The sequence below is a fragment of the Moschus berezovskii genome, chromosome 2 (genome assembly GCF_049115385.1).
Source record: "Moschus berezovskii isolate FMDL1 chromosome 2, NW_MosBer_1.0, whole genome shotgun sequence".
Classification (NCBI taxonomy): domain Eukaryota; kingdom Metazoa; phylum Chordata; class Mammalia; order Artiodactyla; family Moschidae; genus Moschus; species Moschus berezovskii.
The window spans coordinates 8,008,033-8,030,535 of NC_142461.1; the positions used below are offsets into that span (position 1 = coordinate 8,008,033).

Below are 22,503 nucleotides of genomic sequence, written 5' to 3' on the forward strand. Positions count from 1 at the left end.
CTTTTCTGTTTTCAGGATAGTTCCTTGTGGTATAAGCTAAATGAGGATTTTATTGGTTCTTAAGGATATCAGGTTAATTGAGAAGTGTGCTTCCAAACCCAGCTCTGAAGTGATGCACAGGATGCTTCTTGCATGTCTGTAAGACTGATAAAAGCAGTATTAAATATGGCGACTGGCATTACTAATTTCCTGCAGAAAGAACCATTAACAAAACGGGTCGAGGATAGTGGGACTTGGAACTACTCTCCAGGAAATTTAGATGATAAAAATTGTGTCAATACAATCAACCAGCGAACTAAGTGCTGTAAAATATTTAAAGTTGGTGATCTGGTTGTTTAATGGTAGTTGGTGGTTTACTCTTAAAGAAGGATCTCTGTTTTGAATGCTAAATGCTTTTTTTTTTCCTTCTGTTTCTAGAGCTGCCTCACCCAGCCCGCAGTCAGTAAGGAGGGTCTCATCTTCCCGATCTGTCTCGGGATCTCCTGAGCCAGCAGCTAAAAAGCCCCCAGCACCTCCGTCACCTGTTCAGTCTCAGTCGCCCTCCACCAACTGGTCACCAGCGGCACCGGTGAAAAAGGCTAAAAGCCCCACACCAAGCCCATCACCGGCAAGGGTATGTCTGCCCTGTTGTGGACATCGTTTATAAGTGCAAATGGTTACTTGCAAGGAGAGAGGTGTTTGTCTTTTGTAGTTCAGAGAAGCATAATTGTCTGTGATTCAGATGGACTTCAGAAGGAGGTGCATAATAAGTGGTAGTGTTTGCATCACTGTGCATGCTTAAGACTCTAGACATCCACTAATTTCCAGTGTCTTATAGTACTAATTTCTATAATCTTGGTGATGAAAGTTGAGCTACATAGATAACTTAGAAAAACAGGGGGAAAAAAACTTGATTCTAATATTATCTAGGAGAAAATTAGTGTTTCTGTTGTTTTCTTTAGTATTTGACAGGTTTGGGGATAGTTATACACAATCAATGAAGGTTTGATCTTGGATCACGTCTATTAGTATGATTACATTTTATATTTTGAAAAAGTATTACAAGATATCAAAATGTCACCAGTGGTTTTGGAGGAGAATAATGAGTGATGTTTAATTTTTCTCCTTTACATTTTAATACTCTTAATTTTTCCTGTAGTGGAAATAGATTATTTCTATAATAACAAATGAATCTTGCAACATGTGAAATATTAGATGAAATAGAAAGTACGTTATTGACCCAGATAGTCTTATCTTTGGCAGGCTACATAAATAAGAACATTCTTGTTTTTACATCATCAAGCTTACATATCATTGGGATATTAAAATATCAGAGCTTAAACTGTTTTCCTTTCTTTGTGATTCATTAATTGTGACGGATTCTTATATTGTATAAAAAACATCAGTAGTTAGTTGTCCATCTTAATAGGGTTGTATTATTGTGCAGACTAATTAAATGATGAGGAATTTTAAGTAATTGCTTAGAAATATGAGATTTAAAAATTACATTACAGACTAGATGCATTTATAGCAGAGCCTACCCTTGGCTTATATTTGGAATATATGCAGTGGAGAATAAATAACCCTGCATTCTAGAGGTCAGTGACTAGAGATGTGGCAATCACACACACTTATACTTAGGGTAACAGTTTTTTATTATTTAGACTGGTATGATGGGTGACTTACAGATACTCCCATTTAATCCTCGTAAACAGCTTTATTAGGGATTGTTATAGCCAATTGGGGTTGATAAAAAGGCCTCAGAACAAGTCATGCAATTTGTGTGAGGTTGACCAGTAGGTTCAGGAACCAGAATTCAATTTGGGTGATTTCAGAGACTTTTCTTCCTATTCATCATGGTGCTTTTCCTTGCATCTGGAAGTAGACCCAGACTCAGGCCAGTCTTGGAGACCTGATTCATAGTTTGTGACTGCGAGACCTGGTTTAGTGTGAAGTTAGGTGTGTGCATGCTCAGTTGTTTCAGTCGTGTCTGACACTTTGCTTCCCCATGGACCGTAGCCCACCAGGCTCCTCTGTCCATGGGATTTCCCAGGCAAGAATACTAGAGTGGGGTGCCATACCCTCCTCCAGGGGATCTTCCTGACCCAGGAATCGAACCCACGTCTCCTGCATTGCAGGCAGATTCTTCACTGCTGAGCCTCCTGGAAAGCCCAAAGTTAGTTGGGCAATTTAAATCATTTACCTTCAGGGTCCGTTTCAGCTTTTGGAAGTCTTTACTCCCATCTTTAGGAGTACTTTTCTTGGTGGTGACTGGCCTTGGACCTTCTTCCTCCTGAAGCTCTATGAAATCCTGAGATTAATTCAGCTGGTTATTCCCTTGAAATAAAGTGTTTCATTGGACAGGTTGACTTTATTGCTTTTGTTTTTCTGGATTTCTAGAATTCAGACCCAGAAGGAGGTGGAAAGAAAAAGAAGAAAAAGAAGGACAAGAAACACAAAAAGGATAAGAAGCACAAGAAGCACAAAAAACACAAGAAGGAGAAGGCTGTAGCTGCCGCTGCTGCAGCTGCTGTCACCCCTGCAGCTGTAGCTGCTCCCACAACCACATCAGCACAGGAAGAACCAGAGGCAGAGCCAGAGCCTAGGAAGGTATTTATGGGCCCTGTCTTGGAGTTTGCACAGATAGCTAAATCATCTGGTTTGCAGAAGCAGCTTAGTAATTTTCTTGTAATAATTAGATGCCCAGTGTTAGCTCTCTTCTGGTTGGTTTCTCTAGGACCGCCTACCAAGAGCAGGAATGTGCTAAGGCTAAAGATGAGAACAGGAATAATGTCCAAAAAGTTTACTGTATATTTTTAAAAAGAACTTTGATATTATTAAACATACAACTCACCCATTTAAAGTATAGTGATTTTATGGGTTTTAGTGTATTCATACAATTGTGCTGCCATCACCACAGATAGATTCAACATTGCCCACAATTGTGTCAAGATTTCACGATATGACCTTTCTGGTTTGGTGTTTTATTTATTTTTTTAGGAGACTGAAAGTGAGGCTGAAGATAACCTTGATGACTTAGAAAAGCACCTGCGTGAAAAGGCCCTGAGATCAATGCGGAAGGCTCAAGTGTCCCCACAGTCCTAGGTGGAAATGTTTGTTATGATGTAAATTTTATTTGGTTTGTACGCAATTCAATTTCAAAATTGCTAAAATGTGTTTGAGCTTTAGACTATAACATTTGTTGTAATAATTGCTAGGTTGAAGTTCACCATGTAAAAAAAGGGCATGGATTTACATTGCAAACGGTGTCCACAGTGCATTAGTGACATTCTTCCATTGACAGCTGACATAAATTCGTTCAGAGTGAAATACTTTAAGCCAAAAAAGAAAAATCCCCTTTTTAAAAAAGGGGGTTTAAATATTGTTGGCATTCTTATGGTTCTTTTAAATACCCCTGGCTATTCCCAGAGGTTTTTCTTTCTACTTTTTCTTTCCTTTTTCCTTTTTCTCATTTGAGTCTTAGCATCCATTTAAGTTATGATGCTTTCAACCTTGATGGTTGGCAAGCTTGCCCAGAAATGAGACCACTGTTGAGCTACCACAAAAGTATAAATGAATATTTTAATGCCACAATCTTTCCTGTTGCCTGTGGAGTCTCTGCTGAAATGAATCAGGATTCGAGCTCTAAGATGAGACAGAAAATGAAAGCATGTTGTTTGCCAGGACACTGTGGTTTATATAGAGTGTAACAAGTTGATTTGGAACACTGGAATTTCATTCTTTTCTCTTTTATTGTAAAGGCGCCCCAGGAAGGATCCTTCAGTTACATAAAATTTTGTTTCATGAAATGTCATGGCTCCATTCATAATTTTGTCTTGTTCCAGTCAGTATATACAACTTTCAGAGCTCTTGTATTTGGAAAGCTGGAAGGGCCCAGACTTTGAAATAGTGTCTTGTTTTCACTGTTTTTGTTTTGTTTTTGTTTCTGTTTTTTTTTTTTTAAACTAAAGCTATATAAAGCTTGTGGATTAAACAGAATAAATTTCTAAATTTAAAAATGTTGGCCACTCACTTTTATTACCCATCTGAATACTGCAGGAGACCCACCTTAGAAATCTTACAGTGCCTATATTTTTACCCCCTTGGCAACTTTGGCAGAGGGAGGATTGGGCAAGGGAAATGCAAGGTGATAAAATTGTCCTGGCATCTTCTTTATATTAGTAATTAATGTGATAAGTGCCATGAGAGGGAAGTGCACAGTGAGATTGGAAGATCTATAATGGGCAGGTCAGCCAGGCATAGGGGAAGAGAAGAATTTCAGGCAGAGCACACAGTGTGTATACCCCAAGGCAGAAGGAGTCTGGCACATTCCAGGAAGTGAGTGAAGGCTAAAAAATGACTGGAGCAGTCTCCCTCTATCAGAGGCGCACGCGTGCACGTGTGTTTGTTGGGGGAGGGTGGTTGGTGTGGGTGGGTATGGTGTTCGGCTCCCTACAGGCCATTTTTTAATTTCAAGATTGAGGAGAGTAATATAATTTGAGAGAATTTGGAAGCTGATAACACTATATAAGGTAAAACAGTAGCATTCACATCTTCTATATGTATGGGGCAACTTAAAGAGAGCTTTCAAGGATCTCCCATGTGACTTTTGATTTTATAATTGGGTAATGTCGGAAATGCACAGAATACCCAGTATCTAAGGTGGTTGCTCCTGACTTACCCCTTCCAATATGAACAGACCAGTGAACATCATTGCGGTACTTCTGTCTAGCCATTCGCTCATTCAATCCATTTATTCACTTGTCCCATTTATTCAGTAGGCTCTCATTCCACCACTTGACTGAACTACTTGTTAAGGTGAGCAGCAGCCTTCATTTTGCCAAAATGAGCGATCAATTTCCATCCTTTAGTAGCCGTGTTGGCAGACTTTGACTTACTCCTTTGCTGAAACACTTTACCTTCTAGATGGAACACTAGGTTTCCCCCTACCTCACTAACTCTTTTATCTCTCGTGGATGCTTTGAAATGTGACGTGATGGGAGTCTGGATTGAAAGCTGCCAAAGATAAAAGAATTTCTAGGTCCCTTGATTTTAAATATCTTTTTGTTGATGTGTCAAATTTTCCAGTTATTCCGCTTGATCTATACCCCTATCCAGCTACCTGGTTGATAAGTTCATCTGGGTGTCTAAAAGGCATACCAAATTGAACATGTCCTCCGATCTTGTCTCAATCTCGTTTGGCACATGTCACATTCACTCAAAATTGAGTTGACACTGTCAGTGGCAGCGTTGTCCACCCTCCAGTACTCATGCACACAAGGCCATTCTGTTCCCAGTAGCCTGTCAGATCATGGTGGTAGTTTAGTTGCTAAGTCGTGTCTGACTCTGCGACCCCATGGACTGTAGCCCAACCAGCTGCTCTGTCTACAGGAATTTTTCAGGCAAGAATCTGAAGTGGGTTGCCATTTCCTTCTCCAGGGGAGCTTCCCAACCCAGGGATCCAACCCAGGCTTCCTGCATTGGCAGGTGGATTCTTTACCAACTGAGCTACCAGGGAGTCTTGTCAGATCATAGTACTGCTCAAAACCCTCAAGAGCCTCTTTCCTGCCTCAGTAAAATCCAGATTTCTTATCTTGGCCAGCAAGACCCAGTAGCACCTGCTTGGGCACCCTCATGTCCTCCCCTCAGTCTGCTCAAGCCGTGTCTACCTCCTTGCTCTTGCTTTAATCAAAGTTGTTCTCTCTCAAAGCCTTTGTTTTCACTGCCCGATCTGACCTGTTTCTTTACTGGTTTTCTTCAGACAGGCTTCCCTAACTTCTCTTTTTTCATTTATAGCAATGATTAGACCTGAAATGATGTATTTTTGGTCCCTGGGAACTTGGTCTTGCTTGTGACTGTGTCCCCAGGGCCTAGTACACTGTAGAAGCACAAATACTTGATGAGCAGATGAGAAATAAGTTTAATTGGCTGTCATTGCCAGGCCCTGCTAGGGCTTGAGGTGAGGAAAACAAAGACATGGTTGCTGCCAGCTATCTAGTATTTGCCTCCTGGGGATAAAAACATACAATCTGGAGTGGGCAAGAACATGGAGTCTGGCAAACCAAAGTTTCTACCATAGCTTTCCACTGTGTGGCCTTGGTTAAGTTACTTGACCTCTTAAGTGCTTCCATTTCTTGGATCTGAGTCAAATAATGGAACTGCCTCAGTTTTTAAAGAGTTAAATGTGTTAATACATATAAAGCAATGATAGTACAAAGCAAGGTCCCCATTTTCTTAGGTAACATGTGGTCATTCTGTTAACTGTAACAGGTTTTAGTTTGGCTCTCTGAAAGGGATTTTAATCATCCCTTTTCAATGTAATTTTTTTTTTTAAATTCACCATTTTAAAGTGTGCAGTTCAGTGGTACTTAGTATATTCACAAGGTTATGCAACCATCACCACTATTCCAGAACATTTTCATTACCCTGAAAAGAAACTGCCCATTAGCAGTCACTTCCCATTCTACTGACCGTCCTAGCAGACCCAACTGTCTGTAGATTTGTTTATTCTGGACATTTCATTGGTATCATTTAGTATGTGCCCTTTTGTGTCTGACTTCTGTCATTTAAGTTATAAACTGCTCAGTTGTGTCCGACTCTGCGACCCCATGGACTGTAGCCCGTCAGGCTCCTTTGTGTATGGAATTCTTAAGGCAAGAATACTGGAATGGTTTGCCATTTCCTCCTCCAGGGGATCTTCCCGACCCAGGGGTAGAACCTGCGTCTCTTGCCTCTCCTGCTTTGGCAGGTGGATTCTCTACCACTGCACCACCTGGGAAGCCCAACATTGTGTGTTTAAAGTTCATCAACGGTACTTCATATTTTTTATTTCTTAAGTGGTATTCCCTTATATGGATATACTACGTTTTGTTCATCCTTTCATCAGTTGGACGTTTGAGCTGTTTGCGCTTTGCAGCTATTGTGAATAAAGCTGCTATGAATGTTTGCATACAAGTTTTTATGTAGCCATATATTATCTTGGGTATATATACATGTATACCTAGGAGTGGCATTGCTGGGTCATATGCAGTTCAACTTTTTAAGAAACTGCTGGACTTTTCCAAAGCAGCTATACTGTCCTAACATTGCTACTAGCAGAGTATGAGGGTTACCACTTCTCCACATCCTTAACAATACTGTTTGATAATAACTAGCCTAGTGGGTGTGAACTATTATCTCACTGTGGATTGATTTGCTTGTCTTGTGATGGCTAATGATGTTGAGCATCTTTTGATGTGCTGACAGACTTAATGCCATATTAAGGCAGATTTGTATCTGTATGAGAGTATTTCTGAAATTATAGGCTCAGGGTTTCTGCAAAGTAGAACTCAGCAGTAAAGAATCCACCTGCCATCCAGTAGGCAGTGGAGATGCAGGTTAAATCCCTGGGTCGGGATTTCCTGGAGGAGGAAATGGCAACCCCTTCCAGTAGGAAAATCCCATGGACAGAGGAGACTGGTGGACTACAGTCCATGGGATTGCAAGAGTTGGACATGGCCAAGTGACCAACAACAACAAATGAGCCAATAGTGCATTTGTAAAGCGCCTGTTGCAGAGGTTGGGGCTGGGGGGTTATGGCCATGCAAATATTCCCATATTGTAAAGAGGATCAGGAGACTAAGCGAGGATGTGACTTCAGGTACATGCAGGTCTGGTTGATACTGTCCCTCCTATCATCCGATGGAGAACACTTCTCAGTATACCTGCCTGGTTTTAAAATCACATTAGATGATGGAAGTAGAAACTCTAGGCATTGGAATTAAGGATTTTCAGAGCTTATGACTCTGAAAAATTCAAGTTTAGAAGTTGAAATTTGAAAGGTATTAATATTCTAAAGGCCCAGCTCTGCTCGTTCCTTTCAGAAAGGCCAGCTCCAAAAGTCTGTAAGGCTACTTTGTCTTTTGAAAGCTTATTGCAGTATTTTTCATATAAAAGATCCATCTTAGCTCATACAAAACATGTCTTTTGGCCCTTAGGAACTCAGTTATTGCTGTACTCCTAACTGGTCTATGCAAATCTGTTTTTAAAAGAAAGATAGGATCTGAAATACAGGTTTTTCCGGAGCTCCTTGCAAAATCCTTCCACATGTGTCAAGTTTCACATCATACATCGCATATGTCAATGATGTTAAGTTGGCATGCTTTCACATCACAAGGGATTTTTGCCAAGATGCCCTTTTATTTCAGGTGTATCATGGTCGGAGAAGCTGGTGTGCTGATTTCCCGAGTGGCACCATATGTCCAGAGGACTGTGAGTGCCTCTCACCTGACATGGCAGTCGTAAACTCTTCAACTGGCAACTTCCTTAAGAGGAAGTGTTTTGCAGACTGCAGGTTGAGACACAGCAGTGAATTGTAAAGTTGAACGGATCACAACCAGCTTAAAAAGAAGAAAATGAAGTAGTTAATTTAAGTGTGAATCACATATAGGAAGTTTAAGTATTATTTCATGAAATATGTATGTGCGTGTGTGCTTGTGTACTGGGTTACAATATAAAATGTATTCTAATGTGATTAATATAGTCAACAAAATGGAAAACTGCTGCCTCGCAGATTGCCTAGTCTACCAGCTTTTAAATTGCCCTGCAGAGCCCTGAGTGGTGGTGTTATGATTCAGATTTCTGTGTAGGATGGGGTCTCTAGCAATATTGATCTTTGAGGGATTGAGATACGATACAAGTAAGATTGAGATATGATACAAGTTTTGCAAGGGCTTTGCTCTGCTCTGATGTTTTTTTTTTCCTTTAACTTTGAACTTCCCTATTAGATTGTTTGATAAGGGTTGATATGAGAAAACCAGCCATTTAGCTTAGACCTGGTGATCAACAGATAAAGACTGCAAAGGGGAACTGACTGCCCCAAAGTAAAGCCTCACTCCAGGTGCCATGCCACCCCTCCCCCACATCGCCTCAGCCGGGGGCTGTTAAGGGCACTCAGTATTTTTATTTTTTGTTGTTAAGGCAGGTTTGAAAGGGAAAGTGTTAGTTGCTCAGTCGTGTTCAACTCTTTGCAACCCCGTGTACCGTAGCCTACCAGGCCCCTCTGTCCATGGAATTCTCCAGGCAAGAATACTGGAGTGGGTTGCCATGCCCTTCTCCAGGGCATCTTCCTGACCCAGGGATCAAACACGGGTCTCCTGCATTGCAGACAGATTCTTTACCGTCTGAGCCACCAGGGAAGCCCAAGGCAGGTTTATTAAGATATAATTTACATAAGTAAAATCCAGCTTTCCTGGGAGCATCATTCTATGAACTCTCAAATGTGTGAAAGTGAAAGTCGCTCGGTCATGTCCAACTCTTTGCGGCCCCATGGATAGTGCATGGAATTCTCCAGGCCAGAATACTGGAGTGGGTTGCCGTTCTCTTCTCCAGGGGATCTTCCCAACCCAGGGATCGAACCCAGGTCTCCTGCATTGCAGTCAGATTCTTTACCAGCTGAACCAGGAGGGAAGCCCTGTCAAATGTATATAGTCATATAAACACTGCTACAGGGAAGATACAGTTATTTCCATCCCCTCAAGGAACTGAGGGCGCCCAGCTTTAATTCTGTTGTGGTCGAAGGAAACAGAGTGCCCAGGTGCTCCTGAGGCAGGGGTAGTAGTGGCTTGCAGTGAATAGTGGAGATGTGGAAGGCAAAGCCCCGAACAGGAAGGACGTGCAGAAGGGGCCTTTGTGAGCCTCAAGCCCCACACCTGCTCCTTACCTAGAGCGTAACTGGGTAGGGATAGTTTAAGCATGGAGGCTTTGCCTTATGTAGCCCACAGGCTCAGAAAGGGTGGTAAGCCTGCCTGATCTGGACCTCACCTGGAGGGAGAAGCTCATCTCAACCAGTGGGACCCACCCAGATAGCCAAGGTGTGCTGAGCAGCCCCCAGGTTTTCTGGGATTTCCCACTTCTGTTCTTTTGTGTTCCTCCTGCTGTTCTCTGCCTGGAATACCTTTTCTTGTCTCCTAATGTCCAAGTCCTTTTGGGACTGAGAAATGTATTTAAGATGATGGTCCCTAACTATAAAATGTCTATCGACCAGTCCATCCTAAAGGAGATCAGTCCTGGGTGTTCATTGGAGGGACTGATGTTGAAGCTCAAACTCCAATACTTTGGCCACCTGATGTGAAGAGCTGACTCATTTGAAAAGACCCTGATATTGGGAAGGACTAAGGGCAGGAGGAGAAGGGGACGACAGAGGATGAGATGGCTGGATGGCATCACCGACTCAATGCACATGAGTTTGGGTGAACTCCAGGAGTTGATGATGGACAGGGAGGCCTGGCGTGCTGTGATTCATGGGGTCGCAGAGAGTCGGACACGACTGAGCGACTGAACTGATACTGATGTTCACTTGAGAAAAACTTGGGAAATTCCCTGGCAGTTCAGTGGTTAGGACTCAGGCTTTCACTGTGGGGGCCTGGGTTCAATTCCTGGTCTAGAAACATAAGATCCTGCAAGCCACACAGCACAGCAGCGTGCCCCCTCCCCACAACCAAAAAAAAAAAAAAAAAAGAAAAGAAATTGTTATCAATCCCATCATCCAAATACAACCAAAGGCACCTACCTCAGGTCAAGTACTGCACTTGAAAATAATCAACCATTATTGAGCTCCCCTCCTTGAATATATGGAACCCACCAGGTTTTCAAGTACCCACAGAGCATATCAGGATCAAACCACGTATATATAATGTTTTGTTATTGTTTATTTGTCTGCATTGGGTCTTAACTGTGGCACACAGAATCTTCGTTGCATCATGTGGGGTCCTTTGTTGGGGTGCAGGGACTCTAGTTGTGGCACAAGGGCTTAGTTCTCCAAAGCATGTGACATCTTAGTTCCCCGATCAGGGCTAGAACCTGAGTCCCCTGCATTGCAAGGGGGATTCCAAACTACTGGACCACCAGAAAAGTCTGTTGTAAAATTTAGTAATTTTTTTTCCATTCGACATACCATGAACTAAAATTGCGGATACATTGTAAAGATTTTCTACAACCAGGAAATTCAGAAAATAGAAAGTGAATTAACTCATGCCAAAATCAAAAGCAGCTACAGTTCTCCCTTTTGGATACTTATTATTAATATCTAGTCTTTTTTATGTATTATTAGATACTTCTAGTTTATTTAAAGTCTTGCCTCTATGGGTAAATGGTAATAATGGTACCCACCTCACAGGGTTATGAGGATTAAAGGAGATGAACAAAATGTAGTCCCTGCCCCAGTGAAGCTCTTGGCCCATGGCTGGGAAGAGGGGTGATGAACCAGGGATGAAACCTCATGCTCATGAAAGAGAGGAGCGGTGCAGAGTTGCAATGGTCGGGAGTCACGTTCTGTAGCAGCATCTCAGCCAGACACACTGTGAGACGAGGCAAGTGACTTCACCTCCCTCAGCCTGTTTCCAGTTGGTTTTCTGTGAGAATTGTTCCACATGTACGTTTATCTTCACTGTGTTTGTGGGGGAGATGAGCTTCGTGTCCTCTGACTCAGCCATTTGATCTACCGCCAGCCTCAGTTTCCTCTCCTGTAAAATGGACGTAAATTCAATGAGATAATGCACATCGAGGGCTTAGCTTGTTTGTGCCTGGAGCATCGTGAGGACTTCATTAGTGAGAGTTATGACAGAGTTTTATCAAAACTTGGATGCTGGCAAGTAGAGTATGTGCCACCATCTATTAAATGACATCCTATTCATTTTAAGTTCAGTTCAGTTCAGTCGCTCAGTCGTGTTAGACTCTCCGCGATCCCATGAATCACAGCACGCCAGGCCTCCCTGTCCATCACCAACTCCCGGAGTTCACTCAAACTCATGTCCACAGAGTCGGTGATGCCATCCAGCCATCTCATTCTCTGTCATCCCCTTCTCCTCCCGCCCCCAACCTTTCCCAGCATCAGAGTCTTTTCCAGTGAGTCAACTCGTCGCATGAGGTGGCCAAAATATTGCAGTTTCAGCTTTAGCATCAGTCCTTCCAATGAACACCCAGGATTGATCTCCTTTAGAATGGACTGGTTGGATCTCCTTGCAGTATAAGGGACTCTCAATAGTCTTCTCCAACACCACAGTTCAAAAGCATCGATTCTTCGGCGATCAGCTTTCTTCACAGTCCAACTCTCACATCCATACATGACCACGGGAAAAACCTGAGCCTTGACTAGACGGACCTTTGTTGGCAAAGTAATGTCTCTGCTTTTTAATATACTATCAAGGTTGGTCATAACTTTCCTTCCAAGGAGAAGGCATCTTTTAATTTCATGGCTGCAATCAGCATCCGCAGTGATTTTGGAGCCCAAAAATAAAAAGTCTGACACTGTTTCCACTGTTACCCCATCTATTTCCCATGAAGTGATGGGACCAGATGCCATGATCTTTGTTTTCTGAATGTTGAGCTTCAAGCCAACCTTTTCACTCTCCTCTTTCACTTTCATCAAGAGGCTTTTGAGTTCCTCTTCACTTTCTGCCATAAGGGTAGTGTCATCTGCATATCTGAGGTTATTGATATTTCTCCCAGCAATCTTGATTCCAGCTTGTGCTTCTTCCAGCCCAGCATTCCTCATGATGTACTCTGCATATAAGTTAAATAAGCAAGGTGACAATATACAGCCTTGACGTACTCCTTTTCCTATTTGGAACCAGTCTGTTGTTCCATGTCCAGTTCTGACTGTTGCTTCCTGACCTGCATACAAGTTTCTCAAGAGGCAGGTCAGGTGGTCTGGTATGCCCATCTCTTTCAGAATTTTCCACAGTTTACTGTGATCCACACAGTCAAAGGCTTTGGCATAGTCAATGAAGCAGAAATAGATATTTTTCTGGAACTCTCTTGCTGTCTCCATGATCCAGCAGATGTTGGCTATTTGATCTCTGGTGCCTCTGCCTTTTCTAAAACCTGCTTGAACATCTGGGAGTTCACGGTTCACATATTGCTGAAGCCTGGCTTGGAGGATTTTAAGCATGACTTTACTAGTGTGTGAGATGAGTGCAATTGTGCGGTAGTTTGAGCATTCTTTGGCATTGCCTTTCTTTGGGATTGGAATGAAGACTGACCTTTTCCAGTTCTGTGGCCACTGCTGAGTTTTCCAAATTAGCTGGCATATTGAGTGCAGCACTTTCACAGCATCATCTTTCAGGATTTGAAATAGCTCAACTGGAATTCCATCACCTCCACTAGCTTTGTTCGTAGTGATGCTTTCTAAGAAGGCCCACTTGACTTCACATTCCAAGATGTCTGGCTCTAGGTCAGTGATCACGTTATCGTGACTATCTTGGTCGTGAAGATCTTTTTTGTACAGTTCTTCTGTGTATTCTTGCCACCTCTTAATATCTTCAGCCTCTGGTAGGTCCATACCATTTCTGTCCTTTATCGAGCCCATCTTTGCATGAAATGTTCCCTTGGAATCTCTCATTTTCTTGAAGAGATCTCTTGTTTTTCCTATTCTGTTGTCTTCCTCTATTTCTTTGCATTGATCACTGAGGAAGGCTTTCTCATCTCTCCTTGCTATTCTTTGGAACTCTGCAGTCAGATGCTTATATCTTTCCTTTCACCTTTGCTTTTCGCTTCTCTTCTTTTCACAGCTATTTGTAAGGCCTCCTCAGACAGCCATTTTGCTTTTTTGCATTTCTTTTCCATGGGGATGGTCTTGGTCCCTGTCTCCTGTACAATGTCACGAACCTCCGTCCAGAGTTCATCAGGCACTCTATCAGATCTAGTCCCTTAAATCTATTTCTCACTTCCACTGTATAATCATAAGGGATTTGATTTAGGTCATATCTGAATGGTCTAGTGGTTTTCCCTACTTTCTTCAATTTCAGTCTGAATTTGGCAATAAGGAGTTCATGATCTGAGCCACAGTCAGCTCCTGGTCTTGTTTTTGCTAACTGTATACAGCTTCTCCATCTTTGGCTGCAAAGAATATAATCAATCTGATTTCGGTGTTGACCATCTGGTGATGTCCATGTGTAGAGTCTTCTCTTGTGTTGTTGGAAGAGGGTGTTTGCTATGACCAGTGCGTTCTCTTGACAAAACGCTATTAGCCTTTGCCCTGCTTCATTCCGTGCTCCAAGGCCAAATTTGCCTGTTACTCCAGGTGTTTCTTGACTTCCTACTTTTGCATTCCAGTCTCCTATAATGAAAAGGACATCTTTTTTGGGTGTTAGTTCTAAAAGGTCTTGTAGGTCTTCATAGAACTGTTCAACTTCGGCTTCTTCAGCGTTACTGGTTGGGGCATAGGCCTGGATTACTGTAATATTGAATGGTTTGCCTTGGAAACGAACAGAAATCATTCTGTCGTTTTTAAGATTGCATCCAAGTACTTTATTTTGGACTCTTTTGTTGACCATGATGGCTACTCCATTTCTTCTAAGGGATTCCTGCCCACAGTAGTAGATATAATGGTCATCTGAGTTAAATTCACCCACTCCAGTCCATTTTAATTCACCGATTCCTAGAATGTCTATGTTCACTCTTGCCATCTCCTGTTTGACCACTCCCAATTTGCATTGATTCATGGACCTAACATTCCAGGTTCCTATGCAATATTGCTCTTTACAGCACCGGACCTTGCTTCTATCATCAGTCACATCCACAGCTGGGTTTTGGTTTTGCTTTTGCTCCATCCTTTCATTCCTTCTAGAGTTACTTCTCCACTGATCTCCAGTAGCATACTGGGCACCTACCGACCTGGGGAATTCCTCATTCAGTATCCTATCATTTTGCCCTTTGATACTGTTCATGGGGTTCTCAAGGCAAGTATACTGAAGTGGTTTGCCATTCCCTTCTCCGTGGACCACATTCGGCTGTGGTCCATGTGATCAGATCGACTAGTTTCCTGTGATTATGATTTCAGTGTGTCTGCCCTCTGATGCCCCCTCGCAATATCTACTGTCTTATTTGGGTTTCACCTACCTTGGGCGTGGGATATCTCTTCACAGCTGCTCCAAGAAAGCGCAGCCGCTACACCTTACCTTGGATGAGGGGTATCTCCTCAAGGCCGCCCCTCCTGACCTTGAACGTGGAGTAGCTCCTCTCGGCCCTCCTGTGCCTGCGCTGCTGCTGCTGCTGCTAAGTCACTTCAGTCGTGTCCGACTCTGTGTGACCCCATAGACGGCAGCCTGCGCAGCCACCGTCTATTAAAGGCACGTGGTAATTCTGGAGAAGTGAAAATGGGTGGGGATGGGGGAGGGAGTCTTACACTATAATGTATAATGTATATAGAGCTTACATTATATACAACATTATGCACAGAAGGGTCTGGAACCCTGAAGAAAGAACGCACTCATCTGTCACACTCAGGTTCTCAATCCTAATCTCTACCTTTTCAAACTGTTCATGGGGTGCTCCAGGCAATAATCCTAGAGTGGGTTGCCATTACCTTCTCCAGTGGACCATGATTTGTCAGATCAAACCAACCCATCCTAAAGGAAATATTCTCTGGAAGGACTGATGCTGAAGCTGAAGCTCCAATACTTGGGCCACTTAATGTGAAGGGCCGACCCATTGGAAAAGACCCTGATGCTGGGAAAGGTTGAAGGCAAAAGGAGCACGGGGCGGCAGAGGATGAGATGGTTGGATGGCATCACCGACTCAGTGGACGTGAATCTGAGCAATTTCTAGGATATGGTGGGAGACAGAGGAGTCTGGCGTGCTGCAGTCCACGAGGTCTCAGAGAGCTGCACATGACTTAGCGACTGGACTCTACCTCCAGCTCCTTCCTTTTCTCTCTTTCCTGTTCCAGCAGCTTCTCACATTCTTCCACGAGGTGGCGCCCAGACCCTGAGCCCCGCAGCAGGAGCAGCCGCCCTAGATGTTAGCCCATCTCTCCTGCTTTCTCTTTCCTTCTCCCTCCATCCCTATCTTTCTTCAGGTCGGTGAGACACTAGATTCAGTGCTCAGAGGCTCTCTGGAGGGTTCCAGAGCTTGAAGAACAGCTCCAGGGCCCTTGCAGCTCACCTAGTCCATCCCAGCTTGTAATTCTTTTGCAGCCAGTCCCTAGCTTTCTTCAGTTCTCACTCTCATACCTTCAGTGACAGGAAACTTGCTACATTATGAGGCTTCTGTTCCGCAAGGAATCCATATAAGAGTCAAGCACTTGAACTTTGAAAATAAACCCAGCTGGGTTTCTAATGTCCCAGTTTGGCTCTTTGCTCAACGAGTGAGTCAAACCCTTGCTGCTTTGTTTATGAGTGAATCACCAGGGCCTGGCACAGGAAAGGCACTCATATGGTAAATAAGTAAATGAACAAAGTCAATTGTCTTCTGCATCCAGTTTCTTCACCTGTGAAATGGGTTAACAACAGTATTCACCTCATATGTTTGTGAAGAATTAACACAATGGGACCTGAAACAGGCTTTTTCCTGGCACATAGTAAGTATGTATAATTATTTTATATTTCCAGTATCTCTGCTCCTCTTATCTGAAAGTTGTCCTTTAGAGCTCCTTTCAGGTTAGCCCTGTTCCTTGGAGCCACGAAGAACATTTGTTCACTTCTCCAAATGCTTCAACTCTGCAAGCCACATGTGCCTACTGTGTGCCAAGCACTTGGGTTACTACAACAGAGACTTGATCACGGTGTTTTCTTTGGGTGCCTTTTCGTCTAGCCATGGAAAGAGACGATGAAGCAACAGTGGGAGCTCGGTGAAGATTTTGAATGAACAGTAGGACTCATCCCAGAAAAGTCACATAAGCTGGCGAGTATAGATCCAGGATTTGGATCCTGTCTGATCGCACAGCCTGCACTTTAACCCCTCAATCCTGTCATCCCTTCGCTCTGGAGGATGCTGGAGCCCGTGGTTCATTTCCTGTTCCTGAGCGTTCCACCACCACCACTGTGACGTCATGGCTGTTATGTGGCTTTTCATTACATGTTCCCCGTCTCTCCCACATCGGAACCATATTTGGCTCTGTTGGAACCCCACGTGACTAGCTGGAGGTGGGGGTGGCACCTCCACCTCCAGGGTGGGCTCTGATGACTTGGACCAGGCAATCCCTCACCCCCTTACACTCAGTCACAAAAACAGACACTACCTGAGCCAGGGTCGGGGTCTGACAAAAGAAGACGGCAGGGGGGACTTCCCTGGTGGCCCAGGGATTAAGACTTTACCTTCCAAAGCCGGGGGTGCGTTTTGGATCCCTAGTCGGGGAGCTAAGATACTACAAGCTTCACTGCCCAAAAAATAACCACACAAAACATTAAAAAAAAAAAGCACTATTGTAACATTAAATAAAGATTTTTTTTTAAAAAAAGAAAAGTAACAGCTTTTAGAGGAGAGAAGGTACTTTTTGCTTCTGCAGAAGTATTGGGCAGGATATGGTTGCCTGCAGAGTGTACTGAGGAGATGTGAAAGCTGGAGGTGCAGCAGCTCTTCTGCCCAAGGAGGATCCCTGTTGAGGATAAAGTCAATATACAGAGGCAGGCAGAGCCTAGAGACTTCATTGAGAAATAGAACCTGATCTGTGTTTTTTATTAGTTACTATTGTATAACAAGGAGAAGGCAATGGCACCCCACTCCAGTACTCTTGCCTGGAAAATCCCGTGGACCGAGGGGCCTGGTAGGCTGCAGTCCATGGGGTCGCAAAGAGTCGGACACGACTGAGCGACTTCACTTTCACTTTTCACTTTCATGCCTTGGAGAAGGAAATGGCAACCCACTCCAGTGTTCTTGCCTGGAGAATCCCAGGGACGGGGGAGCCTGGTGGGCTGCCGTCTATGGGGTCTCACAGAGTCGGACACGACTGAAGCGACTTAGCATTGTATAACAAATTACCCTAAATTTAACAACTTAAAGACAGCAAATATTTATTATCCCACATGGTCAAGGGTTGGGAATTTGGAGAGCCTAGATGGGTGTGGTTCTGGTTCAGGTTCTCAGGAGTTTATAGGAAGACGTTGGCTACAGCTGCACTCATCTGAAGGCTTGACTGAGGCTGGAGGATCCCTTTCCAAGATGACTCATTTACATGAATGTGGGGAGAAGGCCTCAGTTCTCACCAAGTAGACCTTCCCATGGCACATGGCTCCCCGACTCCCACCCACCCTGGAGAGCAAGGGAGGACCAACCATGCCTTCTCGAACCTAGTCTCAAGTCGCATGCTGTTATTTCCATTTTTTACTGTTTTCCAGAGGCAAGTCACTGGGTGCAGCCCACACGCAAGGGGAGGATCATCAGGTTTCCTTTGAAAGGAGTGTTGAAGGGTTTGTGGACCAATTGGCTTTTTTTAGTGGAGACTTTTTTAAAAATTGAAGTATAGTTGATTTGTGGTGCTGTATTAATTTCTGTTGTATAGCAAAGTGATTCAGTTATACAGATATATATATATGCACACTCTTTCATATTCTTTTCCATTACGGTTTATTACAGGATACTGAGTCTAGTTCCTTGTGCTGTACAGTAGGACTTTGCTGCTGACCTCCTCCATAGGTTGTAGTTTGTATCTGCTAATCCCAAGTTCCCGTTGTATTCCTCTCCCGCCCCTTTGCCCCTTTAGTAACCTTGAGCTTGCTCTCTCTGTCTCTGAGTCTGTTTCCGTTCCATAAATAAGTTCATGTCATATTTTAGATTCCACATGTAAATGGGGCTTCTCAGGTGGTTTAGTGGTAAAGAATCTGCCTGCCAATGCAGGAGACTCAGGAGACACAGTTCAATCCTTGGGTCAGGAAGATCCTCTGGAGAGGGAACTAGCAACCTACTCCCGTATTCTTGCCTGGATATAATACAGAGGAGCCTGGAGGCTACACACACACGTCAGAGATGTCATATGGTATTTGTCTCTTTCTGACTTACTTCACTTTGTATGATGATCTTCAGGTTCATCAACCCTGACTATTCATTAGAAGGACCAATGCTGAAGCTTAAGCTCCAACACTTTGGCCACCTGATGCAAAGCGCCGACTCATTAGGAAAGATGCTGATGCCGGGAAAGATTGAAGGCAGGAGGAGAAGGGGACAACAGAGGATGAGATGGTTGGATGGCATCACCGACTCAATGAACATGAGTTTGAGCAAGCTCTGGGAGGGGTGATGGACAGAGAGGCCTGGCGTGCTGCAGTCCATGGGGTCGCAAAGAGTCGGACACTACTGAGTGACTGGACAGCAACAACAATGTTGCTGCAAATGGCTTTATTTCATCCATTTTTCTGGCTGAGTATATACCATCGTATATATGCACCACACCTTCTTTACCCATTCATCTTTCAATGGACATTTACGTTGTTTCCATGTCTTGGCTGTTGGAAATAGTGCTGCTGTGAACACTGGGGTGTGTGCATCTTTTTGAATTATGGTTTTGTTTACAGATGTGCCAGGGAGTGTGGGAAATCTATTTCCAGTGTTGTAAGGAACCTCCATAGTATTGACTGTAGAGGCTGTACCGATTTACATTCCCACCGACAGTGGAGGAGGGGTCCCTTTTCTTGTGGGCTGGTTTTAACCCACCACTGCAGTGACACCACTTGAGCTGCTCAGTCCAGCGCACACCTGAGGACCCCTCTCTGATGCGTGAGTTGGGTCGTTCTCTTTGTTGTTGTTATTTTTTAGGGGGGGTTGCTGCTCTGGGTCTTCCTGGCTGTGTGCAGATTCTCTCTAGTTGCAGTGAACAGGAGTTCCTCTTCGTTGCAGTTCATGGGTTGTTCATTGCGGTGGCTTCTCTTGTTGTGGAGCATAGACTCTAGGTGCGGGGTCTTCCGTAGTTGAGGCGCACAGACTTGTCTGTCCTGAGGCATGTAGAATCTTCCCAGACCAGGGATCCAACCTGTGGCAATGCAGGGGGATTCTTAACCACTGGACCATCAGGGAAGTCCTCAAGTTCACCTTGCTGTTGAAGCCAGTTTGGGCTGGGTTTTCTGATCCCGGCAAATCAAAGAGCCCTGGTTAGTACCTCCAGTGCCTCGTGGGAAGAGCTTTTGTCTGCCTTGTCTCCTTCTCCAGACCTGCCATTTCTGACCATGTCCTTCTTAAGTGTAGCAATAAGAGCTGGGCCCGGGCTCCAGGAGAAGTCCTTTATCCTGAAACAAAGGACATGCCACAGTTCCACGGCCACTGGTGAAGATGGATGTGGGAAAACACACTGTTCTGTTGACTCATGATCCTTCGGATTCATTTCTCCACCGGTGGCTCCTGCTAAAACATGCCTTTTCCATCCACAACCTGCCCTTAGATATTTGGCAACAGTTTCCGAGTCTTTCTGAGTCAGGCCCCTTTGAAAGGAGAGAGACAGCGGGGTCAGTCCCACGGGGACTGTCAGCTTCCAAGGGGGAGAGCTTCGTGTCGCCCTTCACCCTGCCTTGCCACATGAACATGAGCAGGTACCTGCTTCTCTCTGGTCCTCGGTGCCCTCCCTTACAAAAGGAGGTGAAGGTTACACCGACATGTCAGAACCTGCTTTAGGATGTTCATAGCTCCCTTCTGTCCAGAGGAGACATGAAATTTAAGAAGCAGCCTCGCTCAGACAGTCTGAGTCTTGGGCAGTCAGTGGTATCCTAGCAGAGAGAAAGGCATACGCGCTGTGCCCTTTGCCATCTGCCATCTCATTTGATCCTCCCAGAAGCCAGTGAGGAGACGGGGCCAGACAGACCTGCAGGACAGATATGGTCTCACCTCCATGGCCTGGGATAAAATAGCCGCTGTGGATTATTGAGTATTTTCTGCTGTGTGCCAAGTACTTCATGTATCATCATTTTGTTTCACTCTCACGTCAACCCTGCTAGATGGTTACTATTATTAGTCCCTTTTCCAGATAAGGACCCTGAAACTCAGAGGGGTGATGTAACCGTCCAAGGAAGAGGAAGCAGAAGGAAGCGGTGGAGCAGGGATTCAGAGGCCGCTCCGGCGACTCACGGCCGTGTCTCCCATCGCACAGCACTCCCTCCTGGTGCTGATAGGAGCACAAGGCGGGGAGCAGGGTGGGGCAAAGCTAGGAATGCAGAGACGGATCGCAAAGAAGCCCTGAACACTGTTCTTCACAGTGGAAACCGACAGCATGGCTAAGCAACTAGACTCCAACAAAAATTAATACAAAATAAATAAATTAGCTATCGGTTCAGTTTAGTTCAGTTCTGTCGCTCAGTCGTGTCCAACTCCTTGCGACCCCACGAACTGCAGCATGCCAGGCCTCCCCGTCCATCACCAACTCCCGGAGTCCACCCAAACCTATGTCCATCGAGTCGGTGATGCCATCCAACCATCTCATCCTCTGTCGTTCCCTTCTCCCCCTGCCCCCAACCACCCCCCGCCCCCAGCATCTGGGTCCTTTCAAATGAGTCAGCTCCCCACATCAGGTGGCCAAGGTATTGGAGTTTCAGCTTCAGCAGCAGTCCTTCCAATGAACATTCAGGACTGATTTCCTTTAGGATGGACTGGTTGGATCTTATTGCTGTCCAAGGGACTCTCAAGAGTCTTCTTCAGCACCACATTTCAAAAACATCAATTCCTTGGTGCTCAGCCTTCTCTGTAGTCCAGCTCTCAGATCCATGCATGACCACTGGAAAAACCACAGCCCTGACTAGAGATATATTATACAGCATAGAGAATATAGCCAATAGTCTAAACTAACTTTACACAGAGCACAAGCTATCCAAATTCTGAATCATTATGATGCACACCTGAAACTAATATTATACAGCAAATTGACTTGTACCTCACTGAAAAAAGGGCTTCCCTGGGGGCTCAGTTGGTAAAGAATCTGCCTACAATGCAGGAGACCTGGGTTCGATTCCTGGGTTGGGAAGATCCCCCGGAGAAGGAAATGGCAACCCACTCCAATATTCTTGCCTGGAGAATCCCATGGACTGTAGCCTGCCAGACTCCTCTGTCCATGGGGTCGCAAGAGTCAGACACAACTTAGCAACTAAACCACCACCACCACTGAAAAAAGGGCTTCCCAGGTGGCACTAGTGATAAACAACCCACCTGCCAATGCAGGAGACATAAGGTATGTGGGTTCGATCCCTGGGTCAGGAAGATCCCCTGGAGAAGGAAATGGCAACCCATTTCAGTATTCTTGTCTGAAGAATCCCATGGATAGTGGAGCCTGGCAGGCTACAGTCCATAGGGTCGCAAGGAGCTGGATCTGACTGAAGCAAGTTAGCACACACTGGGTGTGTGCGTGTACACACACACACAAAAGAAAAGAAAACAAGTTGGGGGGAAAAAAAGAAAACAACTCTATACACTTACTAATTCTGTGGCCAGGGCAAAAATCTCCCATCTCACTGAGCCTCAGGTTCCTTTTCTTTAAAATAGGGATAATGGTTCTCATCTGAATTGCGAGGACTTGGAGTGGGAAATATTCGTAGCAAGGGTGTGTAAGTGAGCATCTCTTTTGTACTGCAGAGCGGTCTAAATGAAGAGACTGTTGTTTTTCTTAATCCCAGAGCAGGGACTGGGCCAGGAAGTAGGCAGGCCGACCGGGGTGGGCCAAGTGTCCCAGAGTGGCTGTTTCCACGCTTGGCATCCACCAAGTCCCCTGGAAAGGAAGAGACAGGACAAGAGGAAAGACCCAAGCCCCGGATTCTTATCTAGAGCTTCCCTCCACCCCGGGCCCTCCAGGGGAAGACC

The 22,503-nt window shown here is 44.6% G+C and overlaps 1 protein-coding gene across 4 annotated transcripts in view; it reads left to right on the forward strand.

Moving 5' to 3' along the window:
- The window catches only part of SRRM1 (serine and arginine repetitive matrix 1), a 29,445-nt gene extending 25,447 nt beyond the window's left edge, over nucleotides 1–3,998 (forward strand). For all 4 annotated transcript variants that reach the window (XM_088843590.1, XM_088843592.1, XM_088843591.1 and 1 more), the window contains 3 exons: nucleotides 418–613; nucleotides 2,380–2,589; nucleotides 2,980–3,998. In XM_088843590.1, the coding sequence (XP_088699716.1) occupies nucleotides 418–613; nucleotides 2,380–2,589; nucleotides 2,980–3,084 (511 nt within the window). In that variant the 3' untranslated portion in view covers nucleotides 3,085–3,998. The remainder of the gene's footprint in view (nucleotides 1–417; nucleotides 614–2,379; nucleotides 2,590–2,979) is intronic.
- Nucleotides 3,999–22,503: the final 18,505 nt, after the last annotated feature.